The following is a 15,358-nucleotide window of genomic DNA, read 5'->3' on the forward strand; positions in this document are numbered from 1 at the left end:
GTGAAAATGGGGAACAAACTCATAAAAAGATGTATTAGCTATATCCCAGTCATCTCCTGTGATGTTAACCAGCATATCATCAGATGTATTTGCAAGGGTGTGTAAAAGCAGTCCAATAAAACACAAAAGTCAACTCATTTTGTACAGTCGATCTTTTATTTGTAGCAGATTGCATGGAAAACAAAGACACAGACTAGTTCTTGTAGCCACGGCTGGCTCTGCGGCCACGAGCTCTCTCGAACTTCCTGCCCTTGGAGCGGATGTAGGGCCTGGAGAAGAGAAAGAAGAGTTTAGTATAAGATGATAGCACCACAAACCCAACATTCATATAACTGTATATCTAATGTAAAGCTTAGCTTTATTCATTCTCCGGTGCCCTACAAATGACCACAATGCTGACCTAGCACTCACTATCACTAAAATGGTTTAAAGGGCCATCATGAAACATTACCCCTTCTTACTCTAGTGCTAACTACTCATTCAGTGTTTGTGCGTTCTGACAAAGCATTGTGCAGACACTATAGGCCTTTTACACAAGACATTGACAGTCAGAGTAGGAAAAGCACAGGTGTAAATGATAAAAACTAATGATGGCTGAAATCCATTTAGCTGCTTCAATTTCTAGGTGTTGGTATTGAGCATGCTGGCTTTCTGTGACACTTGAATAGAACAGTCATCGTTAATGTTATTAGTAACACCTGTGCTTTCCCTACTAAGACATGTCAAAATGTCTGCAGTAAAACGCTTATTATCTCTTTTTTGGTGAACTGCCAGAATTCAACACATGTCAGAGTTTTTTGAGTTGGTGCCAATTTTACTTTAGTCTCATAAGCATTTTACTTGAAGTCAGTTGCAACCAGTAAAATCACCAATGGTAGTACCGGTCCTGTTACTGTGCTAACTGGCATAAGAACAAAGTAAAGAATCATGTTATTAGTTACACCTGGGCTTTTCTTACTAACAGCTACCATTTTATTTTCCTCAACTAGAGAGACAGAGAGGAGAAAAAGGGCAGGAGATGGAGAGAAAAACCAAGGAAGGTGCAAGACAGACAAACACCACACAATAGAGAGAGTGAGACAGATAAACTCAGCAACAGAGTCAGTCTATGCTCAATGTGTGATGAAATTATGTCCGATTTTCAAATCTAAGACAACTTCCAGAAGAAAACCTTGTCTTATGTTGTCTTATATTCAGGCCAATTTGGTAGCCTGGAATCAGACTGATCGTAATACTGTTACAACAATATACTTTGTTGAGACAGCCTTACATGAACATTGTTGTGTTTGACAACAGTACCAACACATCAACTGTACACATACTTGGTGTGGCTGTGAGGAGTTCCAGGAGCTTTTCCAAAGTGCCTGTACACCTCTCTGCCTTTGCGGGGTCCTAGAGAAGAAACAAATGCCACAGATTAAAAGCAGTTACAATTGCTAACATCCCAAAAACTAGCAGAAAGAATTCCCACATCCATTCATAAATTTAATTCTAACATGCCACATAAGACAATTGGCACATTTGCACCTGCTAAATTTTTAGTTTAGACAGACCTAAAGAGTGAAAAGTGATGCTGTTAAAAATGTGTATCTCCATTTGCCGTATTCATGTCTTCCCTAAGATGAACCCCTTTGCAAATCTCCATTTATTTGGACACTATAAACTGCAGTCTAGCACCACTTCTTTGTATTTGGCCTCATGAAAGACCTATATGGATGTGCAGACTGTACAGTATATAAGACAGTGTTTCAGGTGAATATTTTTAGGTTTGTTTATTAGCAAGAAATACATGTTTTATCAGTTTGACAATACAATGGTTCAAAGACAATGGTCTGATACAGCACATACCAGAGGCCCCTTCTCTTGCAATGATCAGTTTAAGAAATTTTTTTTTCTCCAAAAACCAGTGTTTAAGGATTACTCCAAGGATTATTCCAAAAATCACCAGTTCTTAATGCAAGTAGTTTTTAGCAATTGGTATTACTTTCACTTTAAAGAGAAGCCTGCCACACAACGCAGTCTGTCAAATCCAGGTGAATAGCGCTCAACATATAGAAACAAAGTACGGCCCACAAAGCTTAGCATATGAATATCTGATGATCAAATGTCAACAATCGGACCAGAACACAGATGCAAACCTGTTTTCCTAATTCAAGCAGTATTCTTATCTATGGCATTACAACAGACTAAGTTCCCTCATAACAGCATAAATCTACTCCACTCAGCCACACCAGAGCAGTAGTCTGGTGTCCATTACTGTTTGGCATCAGTGTTCTAAGCCTCCTTAAAGCAAATAAACATGCCAGTATGAAATTACAATAAGTACATGAATTAAAGTTTTTAAATTCTCTCATCCTTGCAGATGCCTATCTAAAAGTGCCATGAGTGTCATTTAACATGGGTAGCCCTAATGGCAATCTTGACAGTTATGCTCAACTGACTATGCTACAGGACTACATTTGTGATTAGTGCGAGCTTGATTTATTATGTGCTTGATGGCCAAGGTGGCCCAGCACCAGTAGGACAATGATTGCTTATATTATCTACTCTAATTGCATCATTATATTATAATGTGTATATAAATCTACGTTTGGTTACCTGACAGCAGCACTGTGCCCCGTCCTTTGGGAGAAGCCAAAGCCAGCTGGTCAAAGGTCATCACTTGACCACCTGCCTTCAGGATCCTGCGGCGGGCACCATCGGTTACCCTCAGAGCGCAGATCTGTGGGAAAACAAACAGGAAGTGAGGACCATCCTACAGACTGCCAACAACATTACAGTGTTGAAGGAAGATGCTCAGGGGACTGAACGATATCTATGAGAAACAAAAAAAAAAAAAAAAAAAAAAAAAAAAAAAAAAAAAAACACTAATAGGTGAATTCTGCCATTCTAAAAAAGCAGGGGTTACCTTGAGCTTGGGGATATCCTGAATCCTGACATCATCAGTGACTGTTCCCACAACAACAGCGGTTTTGTTCTCACGGCCAGCCATCTTCATCTTACGGATCTGGTCGCAATGGAAGCAAAGTCAAAAATTCTGCACACAATCACATGTCTGATGACATGGCTCATACACATTCAACATTACTGACTTGTAATCTTCTCTGGTTTTATAGTTTTAATAAGAGTGGTGGTAAATGGGCAATATGATGCAAGCAGTTAATGTCTGGATTACGTGGATTCTACATTTAATTTGACCCACAGTTTCACTTCCTTACTTCATTTCTCATACATTTCCAATGATAGTGTTGAGGCAATAAAAACTTTTCATCTACCAAAATCTGAAATCAGGGTATCTACCGATACAAACTATTGATCTGATAGTGACCCCCCCCCCTCCCCCAATTTAAAATTCTTTATACCTCACTGCATCATTTTTAAGAAAGGTCACATGAGCCCAGGGATGCTGTGGCACTAAAAGCTAAGTCATCAGCCCACTGAGTGAATGAATAAAATGGATAGCAGAGACACTGAATCTTATACATTGATAAAGAAACTATTTGATGTGGATCGGACACATCGGCACACATACTGAGCAAGTGGCTCTAATTGGTGCATCCCTAAAAACAACAGTCAAACCAAATCTTAAATGTCATCAATTGATGCTGACACTGACCCATAAATGTACTTTGTCAAAAATGCATTCCAGTCTACAAAAACAATGACACACTATTACAACTGTCTCAAATAGTAAATTTATGGTTTCATTGGTGGCGGATATGATGAGAAACAATTGAGACTGACCAGACGAGACACTGAGATGGGGGGCCTGTTGGTCCTGCTCATAAAGAGCCTTCTCAGGACGACCTTGTTGAAGGGAGCATTAGAGCGGCGGGCCAGGAACCTGTACAACTGCAAGAAACCAGTGGGATGGTTAGGAATATTATGCACAATGAGACTGCTTAGTGGTAAAATTAAAAGTTATCAACTCAAGATTTACTGTACCAAGATGACTACTATTTGTGGTATTTTTCCACTGAGTAAAGCATGAGTGAATATAAATTACCTTGACCAGGAGCCTCAGATAGATATCCTGGCTCTTTGGTTCTTTCCTGTGTACCTTACGGTCCTTGTTGTGTCTGATGTCAACTCCCTTGAAAAGTAAACAGAACCACATTAGGACAATAACAAACTGCAACACATTAACAAGCAGCTCCTGTGAGTTTAATCCTAAAACCTGTGTATAACACTAATGACATCTATTCTATTCAGGCTCCACTGCTCATCTTATATTGTAGATTCAAGTCTACCACTGCCAAACCATAATTAACACAACGGTAGACTATGAGCAGTATTTATGTCACTAATAAATCAGTTACGTCCCTTTAGTTCACAAGCAGCTCAACATGTAACTTAGTACAGGCCGGTTCACACGTTGACACTCCACAGCTAACTGCTATCACGAGCTACACAGCAAACAGACCTACAATTTAAAGTATGCCGGAGTTTGACATTTGGGAACACACGTTAACTTTGGGGAGTATAAATTATGGTTAAATATTCCGCATTCTGAACCACGTTAAAAGCTCGTTTATGATCAACCTCAAGGCGTGAAGCTGATACTTGGACGACACTAGTTCGGCATCAAAGAGGGTAAGCTAGTATAATTTACATGGTCAAATAACACGAAATCAAGACATGACTGTAACGTAAATGATGTTTAAAACCAGTAACGGTTGCCATTATTAAGATGAGATGCTTTAATTCAGAGGATGATCGTGGATAGTCAAGCTATCGTATTTAGAATTTTCTGCTAGCAGCACCTACCATCTTGGACTCAGAGCGAAAAGGGAAAAGGAAGAGCTGAGGTCTCGCGATAAACAGTGCGCTGAAGTCTCGGGTCTCTGATTGGTTACAGAGCATGCGCTTCCTGTGTATGTCTGTGGTCAAACCAACTGCGATGATTTAGGATGGTGCCTCCAGTGGTAGAGACGGTCCGAGAGGCATTCCTCGTTTATTACTGATTTAATGGCTAATTTTGATTTATTTTATGAATTTGTTCCTTTTGTGTTTTTAGGCTATTTTTTGTACATCAGAGTGGGGTGAAAATATTGCAGTGCTCAAGCCCTTTAAGCCTGTTCACAAATTCAGTGGCTGTAAAACTGCTTATTTAGCAGCTCCTTTATTCAAAGTTAGAGCGTGGCTGTATTTTCACCTCTTTGTTATTTGTGCCATAAATGTTTGTTTGTTTTGAGATTTTGGGGGGAGGTTATTGCATTTTTTTTCACACAAGTGGAGAAGGGGAGGGTCCAACAAAAATATAAATAAGCCTGGGGAGGCTCTCACTTTTTTATAAAATGAAATATAATATTCAGCCCCCCTCCCCACCCCAATAATTTTCATACTGTCCCTAATCAAATTATTTTTTTCCTCTGATCTTATTGCAATAAATTAAATTTTATAATACACAAACAATTAACAGTGTAGTTAATAATAAATACAGATTGTTTTTGCCACAATTTTCAGAGACGTGCCAAAAAATATGAAGGTCAGTTCCAGGATGTATATGACAAAAGGAGCTATTTACATGATTGTACAATTTTAATCTTGATAAAATGTTTGAAACGAAAACAACAAATTAAAGAATTGCCTTTTTTTATTGGTTAAAAAATGTATAGCAACATCAACATCAGTTATTCCAGTATATGAAAAGATTACAACAACATGAGTATCACCAGGACTAAAAGGATTAAACTCAGGCACATCATTGTAATTCACATTTGCATATCTTATTTAGGAATCATCTGTTTCATCAGTAAATCTATTGACTCTGCAGCTGAATTCTGCCCTTAAAGAAGCCTCATCTTATGTCATTATTTGTTGTTTTCACATGATTTGCACACAAAAATAATACTTTTGAAATAATAGTCATTCAGTACAAAAACTTGCATCATGGAGCCGGATCTCAAGTTTATTCGAGTTTGTGGCCGCGCTGCTGTCTGAGGTGACACAGGAAGATTGTGAAAACCAGTGCGATGCCTCCCAGAAACACTGTCCGTGCCACAGGGGGGACCAGGGCAAAGTTCACTGCCTGAGATGGTGGAAGAGATGAAACAAATGGATATGTCATTCTACATCTGTGTATGTACGTATGTTTACATGTCTGTGAATCTGTGTGGGAGAATATCTCACCTGCATTGTTGACCAAAATACCACTCCAGTCTAAAAAGAGGAACAGTGGATAGATTTATAGATCAATAGACACACAGACAGATTTATTACATGGTATTGGTCTAACAAGTGCAACCTTTGCCTGTATGTGTACCTTGTAAGAAGTCCAGAATTTCTGTCTCCAGTCTTCAAGCAGGTCATCTTTGTGTTCTAGTAAACTTAAACCTAAAAGGTAGAGTTGGCTGTTAAATGTTTCTTTGTTGGATCCATCATTAGAAACACATGTTTCTGTTGTGTGGACAAGCACTCGTCAACACCACTGTATTTAAAATCTCAGCTCAGATTCCACTGATTTTAAATATTTAATATGTGTTGGTAAAAATGCAACACTTTATTTTATGGGTACATCATTTCTGAATAACTTCCATTATTCCAGCTGAACATGCAAAAATGTGAAATTTGTCTACAGACAAATATTCAATTCAACATTTAGTATACAGAGAGCAGTTTACAATAATAAATGAACAATGACTGAATATTTACTTGGGTTTAAGTGGAGAATTTAACTTCCCCTAAACTTAGTAATAAATCAATGCTGTAGCTATAATTTAGGACACCAATATCCTGGCCACAGCAATGTACTAGAGTTTTTAGAGCGCACAATAACCTGTTGGAAATATACAGCTGAGAGGATATCGTCGTCGTTTGTCTAAGGAAGCTATCCTGAGCCTGGCTGACGAGTTACTGAGCTCTGCCACATTGAGAAGCCACATTTTATTTGCTAAATTTTCACAATAAGATGTCTTTGTAACTTATGAAAGAGGGCAAACATTTTCTGCTGGAGTGAACAGAGCTGAGCGGTTTGATGCAGTTGCACGATCAGCCATGTTTTTCAGTTTGAGTTTTTAGTAAAAGTCTCAATTTACCCAGAATTCATGGAAAATTAGTCCTACTTAAGATAGTCAAGAAGTAGACAGCTTTGTGCAGTGGATTAATTTATTCATCTATCTTTGTGAAACCAGCCCCATACTACATAATTCTTTCCAGTAAACTTCACAGGAAATCATTAGGAAATTGCAGACCCATAAAATAAAGTGATACCAGAATGTTTTATAACATTTATCTAACTTCTATAAGTACATAAGAGAGAATTGAAGAATTGAGGGGGCTGAAAATTAAATTTAAGAATGTAAGGTTTAAGAAAATAACAGCAGCACAACAGACACAACAGCATTTCTCAATTAGAATATAAGACTCAAACAGAACCACATAGTTATTAAAAATAAGCACAACTAATGAGTTAAATAGGTTTCATAACAGACTTACCAATATAAAAGGCACTGATGGTGAGGGGAGCTGCGATCAGCTGATCCACCACCACCTTCCCTGTCACTGCCTTTACTCCGCCTCCCGGCAGCATCCTCTCCAGCCCTCTGAGCCAGTGGTAGTTGAAGTTGGCATGGAAACAGAAGCCGACAGTCGCCACTTTAGCTGTCTGACGCCAGTCAACGCCGGCTGAATCCTCTGCTGTGGATCCTGCAGTGTGTTTCCCACCCAGCACGCTCTGTTGTATCAGGTCAGCAGAGGCAAACAGCGTTGTGTATCCCAGGACGTTACTGATGTACGGATGGGCCTTGAACACAGCCCAGGCCCGGTTCATGGTGGAAAATCTGATCAGAGAGAGGATTAAAGCTGAATTCATTCATAATAAAGCCACTGGGTATGACTGCTTTACAATATTAAATTTTTTAAGTGAGGACAGCTTTTAAATAAATGTTCAGATTAAATGGATGTTAAAGGAAATAAAGTGTCTTGAACCACTCTACTCTAAGTTATGGCTTTTTATCCAAGAAGTAGTTAAACCTACCTTTCAGCGTAGCTCCTCTCACTCTCTCCTTAAATTTGCAAAGCCAAAGAGACACAAGCTCTTTTCGGATTGGTCTGAGGAGGAGGAGGAGGAGGAGGAGGAGCTGAGATGAAGGTCTTCTGACCAGGTCAAAGTTCTGCCACTCTTGCAGAGAATGTGTGATAAGACCTTTATCAGCCCGCTGGAGAAGAATCTGAGAAAATACCACATGTGAGGAATGGTAAAGAAGTAACCGACAAAGCAATAATCTGCAGCAGACAGTAGAGAGGTTATGAAAAACACATCCTGTCAATCTATTATACTGAATTCATGCACATGTAGACTGATATATTTGGCTGAAGCTCCATTAGCAGTGTAGATGAGCCCACTGCACACACCTTACACCTTGTCACTTGAGTCATTTTCCCTAACGTCTGTATAGACCAGTAAATGTCACTTACCGCAGATTTTTCTCACTTGATGAAGTGCTGAAGTTGAAACCACAGCAGAAAGTTAGCTGTGCAGCTCTCTGGTCAGAGGCACATGTGGTGTCACTATAAATAGATGCCACTCACTGCAGCAGTGCTTGCTTGAGATAAAGTGTCAAAATTATAGATGAAGAATGGCACAAGATGTGTGTAACACAATATACTCCTGCTAACTCAGGAGGAGGAAATTCGGCTGGAAGAATATATCTCAGTTCACTCCAGATCAAATGCAGACAGTTAACCAAACAGCAATCATGTTGGAGGCTCTGTGGTGACCTGGAGGCAAACTATACTCTTGTTTTTTGGAACTATACAAGACATTATGGGATATGCTATTAAAAACAACTGTGCTGTGATGTACCTATAGGGAACACTGAGGAGGCATTACAAGGAAGAGACAGATAGCTGACAAAAATGTTGCTTGTAGTCACCAAAACGCACCAAAAGATATTTGTGTAAAGCTGATCCTTTTCTTTTGGACGATTGCACTGACTACACTCGATATGTAATTTCTCATCCAAATAAAATAAACACAACTTTAAGGGAAAAAAAGAGAAAAATAAATTGGTGTAAAGCTGATCTTCCAGCAAAAGAGGCTTGATATTGTTCAGGAAATGTGTTCGATGGAAAAGTCGATCCATCTTTTTAGAGTTAAAGGACATATTTTTGACACAAATTGGGAAAAGTGGATCTTTTGCATGTAACAAGATGCCCAACAAGTAACTTAACTGTTTAATATGGAAAAGGTGGAAATGAGAATGTATATGTATGTCTGAGTACCTCTTGACATGTTTTGTTCTGTGTTGGTAATGTCACATGTTGTTGTTTCCAGATTTGAAAACCCAACAAAAAATTATAGCATTAAAAATAAAAAAGTTAACCAGTAATAAAAAGCCATATAAACAGAAACATAAGACTTCATATCTCAATGGGATACTGGATGTAAGAAAAATAAGTCAAAGTCAGGATGAGGATGATATCATATAGCAAAAGGTAAAAAAAGCAAAAATGTAGAAGCAAAAATTTAAAGATGCACATAAAACTTGTTGGATTTTATTTTTATTCCTCTGTATCTCTTGCTGTCTCCCATCTTTGTGAAAAGGACAGCCTCTAGTCACCCACCTGCTGCCATAGATATGTAAAATTCTGTACTTGGAAGTTGTGCTATTGAATCGCAAAGGTCAATTAAAGCCACTAGCAACCATCTTAGCTCTTCCCTCTGAGAATGTGATAATTAGGGGCCAGAGTTTAAGCTGATCAATTAAGGCCTTGTTAAGTGCGTCAACTGGTGAGTTTGTGTCTCCCAGTATTTAACAAGCTGCCTTTAGTGTGACACACAATGGAGACGTGTGCCCACACCTCCACGAGCGGTTGACTTCTCAGATAATTGCCTCTTTCTTTTCAGAGCCTCTCATCGTGTCTCACTTCCTCTCCCACTATAAATTTGTCAAGTTGGATTCCATTCATACTGCCGGGGGGAAAAAAAGGGGAATTTGTGCATTTGCATTGAACTCTTATGTCACTTGACTTAATTTGCGCACACAGACCCACAATACATGCGCACAAATACATCAACAATGAAATTACCACACCTCTCTCTCTGAAGCAGCCCGCCTCCGTCTACCTGAGTCCTCAGTGCAGTTTGTAGGAAGATACAACAAGACACACAGCAGCCTGAGGAGCAATAAGGTGAACATATTATATACATGTTTTTTATTGAGCTGAACAGAATGGAGCAAGACTAGACATAACGAACAGCAGTTACTGCATGTTTCTAATTTATCAATCCTCTACTGTAACAGTAATGGCAGGCAGTGGGTTAAGAAGTACTCAGATCCTTTACTTCAGTAAAAACAGCAAAACCACAATGTAAAAGATCTGCATTCAGAATATTTAGTAAAAGTACATGTGTATTAGCAGTAAAATGTATTTAAAGTGTCAAAAGTAAACTTGTTATGCTCCTATTGGTTTTATATTATTATTATCTGTGTACATATTATTGGATGAGTATTGTCATTAATGTGTAAGAAGCATTTTATGTTGCAGCTGGTTGAGGTGAAGACGAACTGTTGAGTAGATTAATTTGAAGCAATGCGTTGTACTTTATAAACTCAGCATAGGTTGTGTATATAATAACTTAATCAGCAGAGTAACTAGTAACTACAGCTGTGAAATAAATGTTACAGAGTAAAAAACGTACAACATTTCCCTCTGATATGTCACTCAGATCGATTACTTCTTTTACCGCAAACGTACTTGTTCTTGTTTTTTATTTGAATTTGTATTTACCTTCAGTTTTAGTTCATAGGTAGACTCAGTACTTTGACATAATGTCATTTTGTCTGGCAGCGTTCATTTATTTTGTTTCTCACTGTTTTCTTATTTTTGTGCAGATGACACTTAACAAAGATGTAGTGTGTGTGGTTTGGGATTGTGGGAGAGCCCTTATGTGTATGTTCTTGTTGATGTTACTATGTTGATTGCTTTGATTGTTGATTGTCATTTAAAGTGTTTATTTTATTGTTTATTACTATTATTTATGTTTTTATTTTTTCTTTAAATGTCTATTAATTTCCATGTTTTTGTGTCTCAGGATGCCCTTGAAAACATATAAAGTAGCAAAAAATGGAAATATTTAAGTACCTCAAAATTGTAGTTAAGTACAGTACTCGAGTATGTAGTCACATACAGTCTCATTTAAAACTAATCACATTTTAAAACTGGTTTATTTTCAAGAGAGCTATCTTGTGCTGTTAGGCTGCTTCAGATGATAAATGGTATCGAGGTCAGCGGCTTTGAAAGAACTAATTCGTTTTCCTTACAGGTTAAATCTCTCAAAGTGCAATTCACTTGATCTGATTTCAACACAGTATTGCTCAGTAACATGACAGCTATCTACAATGAATCTTTTCTCAATTTTTTTTATCCTTTAATTTCTTAATTTCCCCTTGTCTCTCATCTCTTTAACTCCCACCCTCTCTCTTTCAGCCATGCGACCCTCCATCTCTGTGACTCTTGAGCCCGGGTTGGAGCGAGGGGTCCCATGGGGTCGTGACCTCTACACCTTTGTAACTTCAGCAGCAGGTCACATGATGAGGACTCTACAGAAACCCCGGAAGAACCGACCGTCCAAACGGCAGGTCAACCACCGTCGCTTCCTGCACAACATGATTCAGAGGTGTGTAGGAGCATCAGAGAAGCACCAATGTCAGCTGATATGAAAATGTAAAATGTTCCTGGCAGTCTCTTAAGGTAGTGGTTCCCAAACCAAAATCTGGTTGATTTTTTTTGTGACACTGGATATTTTTCACCTCCTAAAATTCTTGGCTACTGATCACAGCTCTTGTCATGATGGGTCTCGAGTAGATGATGCTTAATTTTAAAGGAAAAGTGTGACATTTTGGGAAATACGCTTAATTGCTTTCTTGCCAAGAGTTAGATGAGAAGATCGATACCACTCTCTTAGCTTAGCTTAGCACAAAGACTTGAGAAACGCGGGAAACAGCTAGCCTCACTCTGTACAAAGGTACCAAAATCCGCCTTCCTTGTTGTCACCATGAGGCTGCCAGGCAACCATCAGAGACCCCAGAAAGTCATTTCACCCGGCTAAGAAATAGTCCCCCATATAACCCCCCAAAAATCCACGTGTAATTTTAAAATTTTGGTTTTGTACGGATTAAACAAACAATATATAACGTGTTGACGGTAGGCAGATTTTGTAACTGTTGGACAGAGCCAGGCTAGCAGTTTCCCCCTGTTTACAGTCTTTGTGCTAAGCTAAGCTAACCAGCTGCTGGCTGTAGCTTCATATTTAACATACAAACATGAGAGTGGTATCAATCTTCCACCTAACTCTCGGCAAGAAAGCAAATAAGCTTTTTTGTCCTATTCCTTTGAGGTTACACAAGTCTGACTGTCACACTGTCTTGAGGCATTTTGGCTGTTGTTCAATATTTCATCTTTCTCCTCATCTCTCTCAACAGAAAGTTTGCAGACATAGAAGCAGCAAACCACCGGCTAGCATCTGCTCTTTATTTTAAGGAGGATAAAAACATATCCTCTCTGCCACCAGAGACACTTGACCAGTCAGGTAGCCCCTCCCAAGGTGCTTATCTACAAGCTCCAGATAAATGCAGTGTTCACACAGATGCAGATGGCATCTCTAAGTCTAGGAGTGACGTCCCCATTGGCTCACATGAAACTGAAATCAGTGCAAAGAAGCAGCCAGACTCGAGACATCTTTGGAAACGACACCTCAAATCACAGACTGCCACCTGCACCACTAGGAAGAACAACCAGAGCAAAGGGAGACAGAAAAAAGAGAGTAGAAATCACAAACTGGTTGAATTCACATCCATGAGCTCCCCAAAGGGTAGAGACTATTACCACGGGGCAGAGTTCTTTCATACTGAGTATTACGACAATGAAAGTCCACTGAAGTCAGCCAACAATCTCTCAGAAGATTCTCAAACAACTCAACAGGACTCTGCCCTCATCCAGTTCAGCCAAAACGTGGATGTCTCTCCTTCCTTCTCTCCAGAGCTCTCTCCATTGTCTCTTAATTCTTGCGACTTCTCGATCCACATGTTCACAGACATCTCAACCTGCACACAGGCCCAGAAGAACATCACTGACTTTTCAGAGAGTCAGTGGACAGATATTATGGATCTTTTCAGTGTTGGCAATAAGGACTTAGGAGGCTGCATGGACGTAGAGGCTTATTTTGACAGTATCTGTGCATGCCAAGATGATGCTGGGCAGGAAGTCGGTGCTGATGACGTTGGATTTGCAGATCAGTCAGATAACAGACCTGAGGTGGAGGGTCTACACTGTGAGACAGGTGAGTACAGGTATGAATATGGATACAGTTGTCATAGAGATCAGGAATTGACCCTAAACCACTTCCAGAGTGATCAGAGGAGCTCACAGGCGCTGAGACAAAATGAAGACACTGCAGAGACACAGTTTAACAATTTTAAGCCATCCCAAGGCACAGACATCATCCCGAACCAGCTCCCCACATCGATCAGCTACCACTACAACGCCTCAGAGCTGCAGACGTACCAGCACCCCGAGGAAGAGAGTCCCTGTATGCTGGTAAATTGTGAAAATATCCTAAACTTTATACCATTTGAGGGTGTTGCTCAATCATTCTCTGTCCCGCTTCATAATCCTGAGCACCGTCCCATAGCAACACCGCCGCACGAGGATGACTGGCTGTTCACTGATATCTTAAAGGACAGGAAGTCACCTGACTGTTAGGAAAATGTGTCTCATGTTTTTATTGAGGTTTGTTACTTAGTGAACGTATGTGAAAAGCTCTAACAGTGATGCATGGATTCTGCTGTAAATGTTGAGGGGGGAGTGGAAAGGGTATGCACCATCTTTAAAGAAATGCAAGAACTAACCATTCTTTTATTCAAATCATTACACAAGAATTTTATTGTCATTTATACTTTTACTGCAAATTTTATCTGGAGGTATGACATGTCTTTTGGATTTTGCCCTTAATTTGAATGTTTGAATGTCTTGATTTAAAAAAATTCTGGTTAAATCTCAAGCAATTTGTTATTTGTACTCTGAAATTTGGAAAAGGAATCAAGCAGCTGGGACAACATACTGTATATGTGTATACCTTTCTCTTATATGCCACAAAGCTAACTGATTCTTTAAGTCCTTCTGGCAGTTTCTTTCATTCATCAGAGACTTGATGAATTTTTTTTTCATGTTTCTCTGTTTCACTTTACACCCAAATCTTTCTTTAAAGGGCGTATTAATTGGCAAGCTTTCAGACTCCTAGCTCTTAGTGCTTACGTAAAGGGAGGTGCACTGGAAAGATATGCTTACATAATTATACTAAAAACATGTGAAAGCACCAGTTGCAAGATGAGTAAAAATTACGTCTGTTACAAGTGTCTAGTCAATTTCCAGTAAAATGACATGTCAACCATATTCTATTAACTAATAATTATTTCTTAGTGATATTTTTAATGACCGTGTTCTGTATTGTGTGTATAGTAGCAGCACTCTTAATGTCTTCACTTGTCTTATTGTGTTTTTATTGTTTTTATGCTACAAAAATTATTTCCACCTGTGGAGAAAAAAAAAAGATCTGAACAGAACTGATAGTATTTACAATCAATTAAAATTACTTTGCTTGAGATTAAACTACAAATTTCTTTTTTCAGTTCAAACACATTTGACTGGCAGTAAATAATAATATACTTTCTCATATACAGTACACACTCAACCTAAATTTTATTTGCTCCCTTTTTGGATCAAATCTTTTATATGTATATATGTTTAAGCTTTTAACTGTGACTTGAGCTGAGTCTCTATCTGTGTATTGATTAGTGGTGTTATTGCTTAAGTATGAAATGTTAATGTTTAAATAAACAACAAGAAATGCTGTTATATTGCTAATAGCTCCTGTTTTATAGTGTGTGTGTATAAATATCAGTGACTAAGTTACTTAAGTAGAAATGGCAATACTGCAATATAAAAATACTCCATTAAAAGTGAAAGTCCTACAATAAAAATGTCACTTAGGTAAAAGTATCATAATGCAGAATAAAATATCCCTGTCCGTGTTATACTATTACAGTATATTATTGGATTATTATTACTGATGCATTAACGTGTAAGTAGCACTACTTTTTTATACTGTTTTGTAGTTGAATCTACAAAAATTAATCATATTTTTTAACTGATGCTAAAGCTGTCGTGCAGTACAAAGTACAATATTTCTCTCTGAAATGTAGTGGAATAGAAGTAGAAAGTGGCATGAAATGGAAATACTCAAGTACGTCAAATTTGTACTTAAGTACAGTACTTGAGTAATTAGTACTTAGTACATTACACCACTGATGAGTATATGTGCATGCGCAGCGTGTGATCTCAAAGAAACACAAAC

At 38.6% G+C, this 15,358-nt stretch overlaps 3 protein-coding genes across 3 annotated transcripts; 1 reads left to right on the top strand and 2 right to left on the bottom strand.

Annotated features, from left to right (window-relative positions):
• Positions 1 to 134: 134 nt before the first annotated feature.
• On the bottom strand, positions 135 to 4,878 carry rpl18 (ribosomal protein L18). Its single transcript, XM_044208713.1, has 7 exons — positions 4,768 to 4,878; positions 4,007 to 4,093; positions 3,745 to 3,852; positions 2,909 to 3,007; positions 2,599 to 2,722; positions 1,323 to 1,392; positions 135 to 269 (listed from the first exon to the last, which is right to left on the bottom strand). Exons 1-7 carry the CDS (start codon positions 4,861 to 4,863, stop codon positions 194 to 196), a joined length of 660 nt encoding a protein of 219 aa, XP_044064648.1. The 5' UTR covers positions 4,864 to 4,878; the 3' UTR covers positions 135 to 193.
• Positions 4,879 to 5,526: 648 nt separating this feature from the next.
• si:ch211-120k19.1 (uncharacterized protein LOC563199 homolog) lies at positions 5,527 to 8,190 on the bottom strand. Its single transcript, XM_044208714.1, has 5 exons — positions 7,979 to 8,190; positions 7,438 to 7,781; positions 6,266 to 6,336; positions 6,133 to 6,162; positions 5,527 to 6,031 (listed from the first exon to the last, which is right to left on the bottom strand). The coding sequence occupies exons 2-5, from the start codon at positions 7,769 to 7,771 to the stop codon at positions 5,912 to 5,914; spliced, it is 555 nt and encodes a 184-aa protein (XP_044064649.1). The 5' UTR covers positions 7,772 to 7,781; positions 7,979 to 8,190; the 3' UTR covers positions 5,527 to 5,911.
• A 1,834-nt stretch (positions 8,191 to 10,024) lies between these two features.
• LOC122881926 lies at positions 10,025 to 15,218 on the top strand. Its single transcript, XM_044208711.1, has 3 exons — positions 10,025 to 10,134; positions 11,434 to 11,623; positions 12,429 to 15,218. The coding sequence occupies exons 2-3, from the start codon at positions 11,436 to 11,438 to the stop codon at positions 13,705 to 13,707; spliced, it is 1,467 nt and encodes a 488-aa protein (XP_044064646.1). The 5' UTR covers positions 10,025 to 10,134; positions 11,434 to 11,435; the 3' UTR covers positions 13,708 to 15,218.
• The last annotated feature ends 140 nt before the right edge of the window (positions 15,219 to 15,358 follow it).

Source organism: Siniperca chuatsi, linkage group LG9, assembly GCF_020085105.1.
Source record: "Siniperca chuatsi isolate FFG_IHB_CAS linkage group LG9, ASM2008510v1, whole genome shotgun sequence".
NCBI classification, from domain to species: Eukaryota; Metazoa; Chordata; class Actinopteri; order Centrarchiformes; family Sinipercidae; genus Siniperca; species Siniperca chuatsi.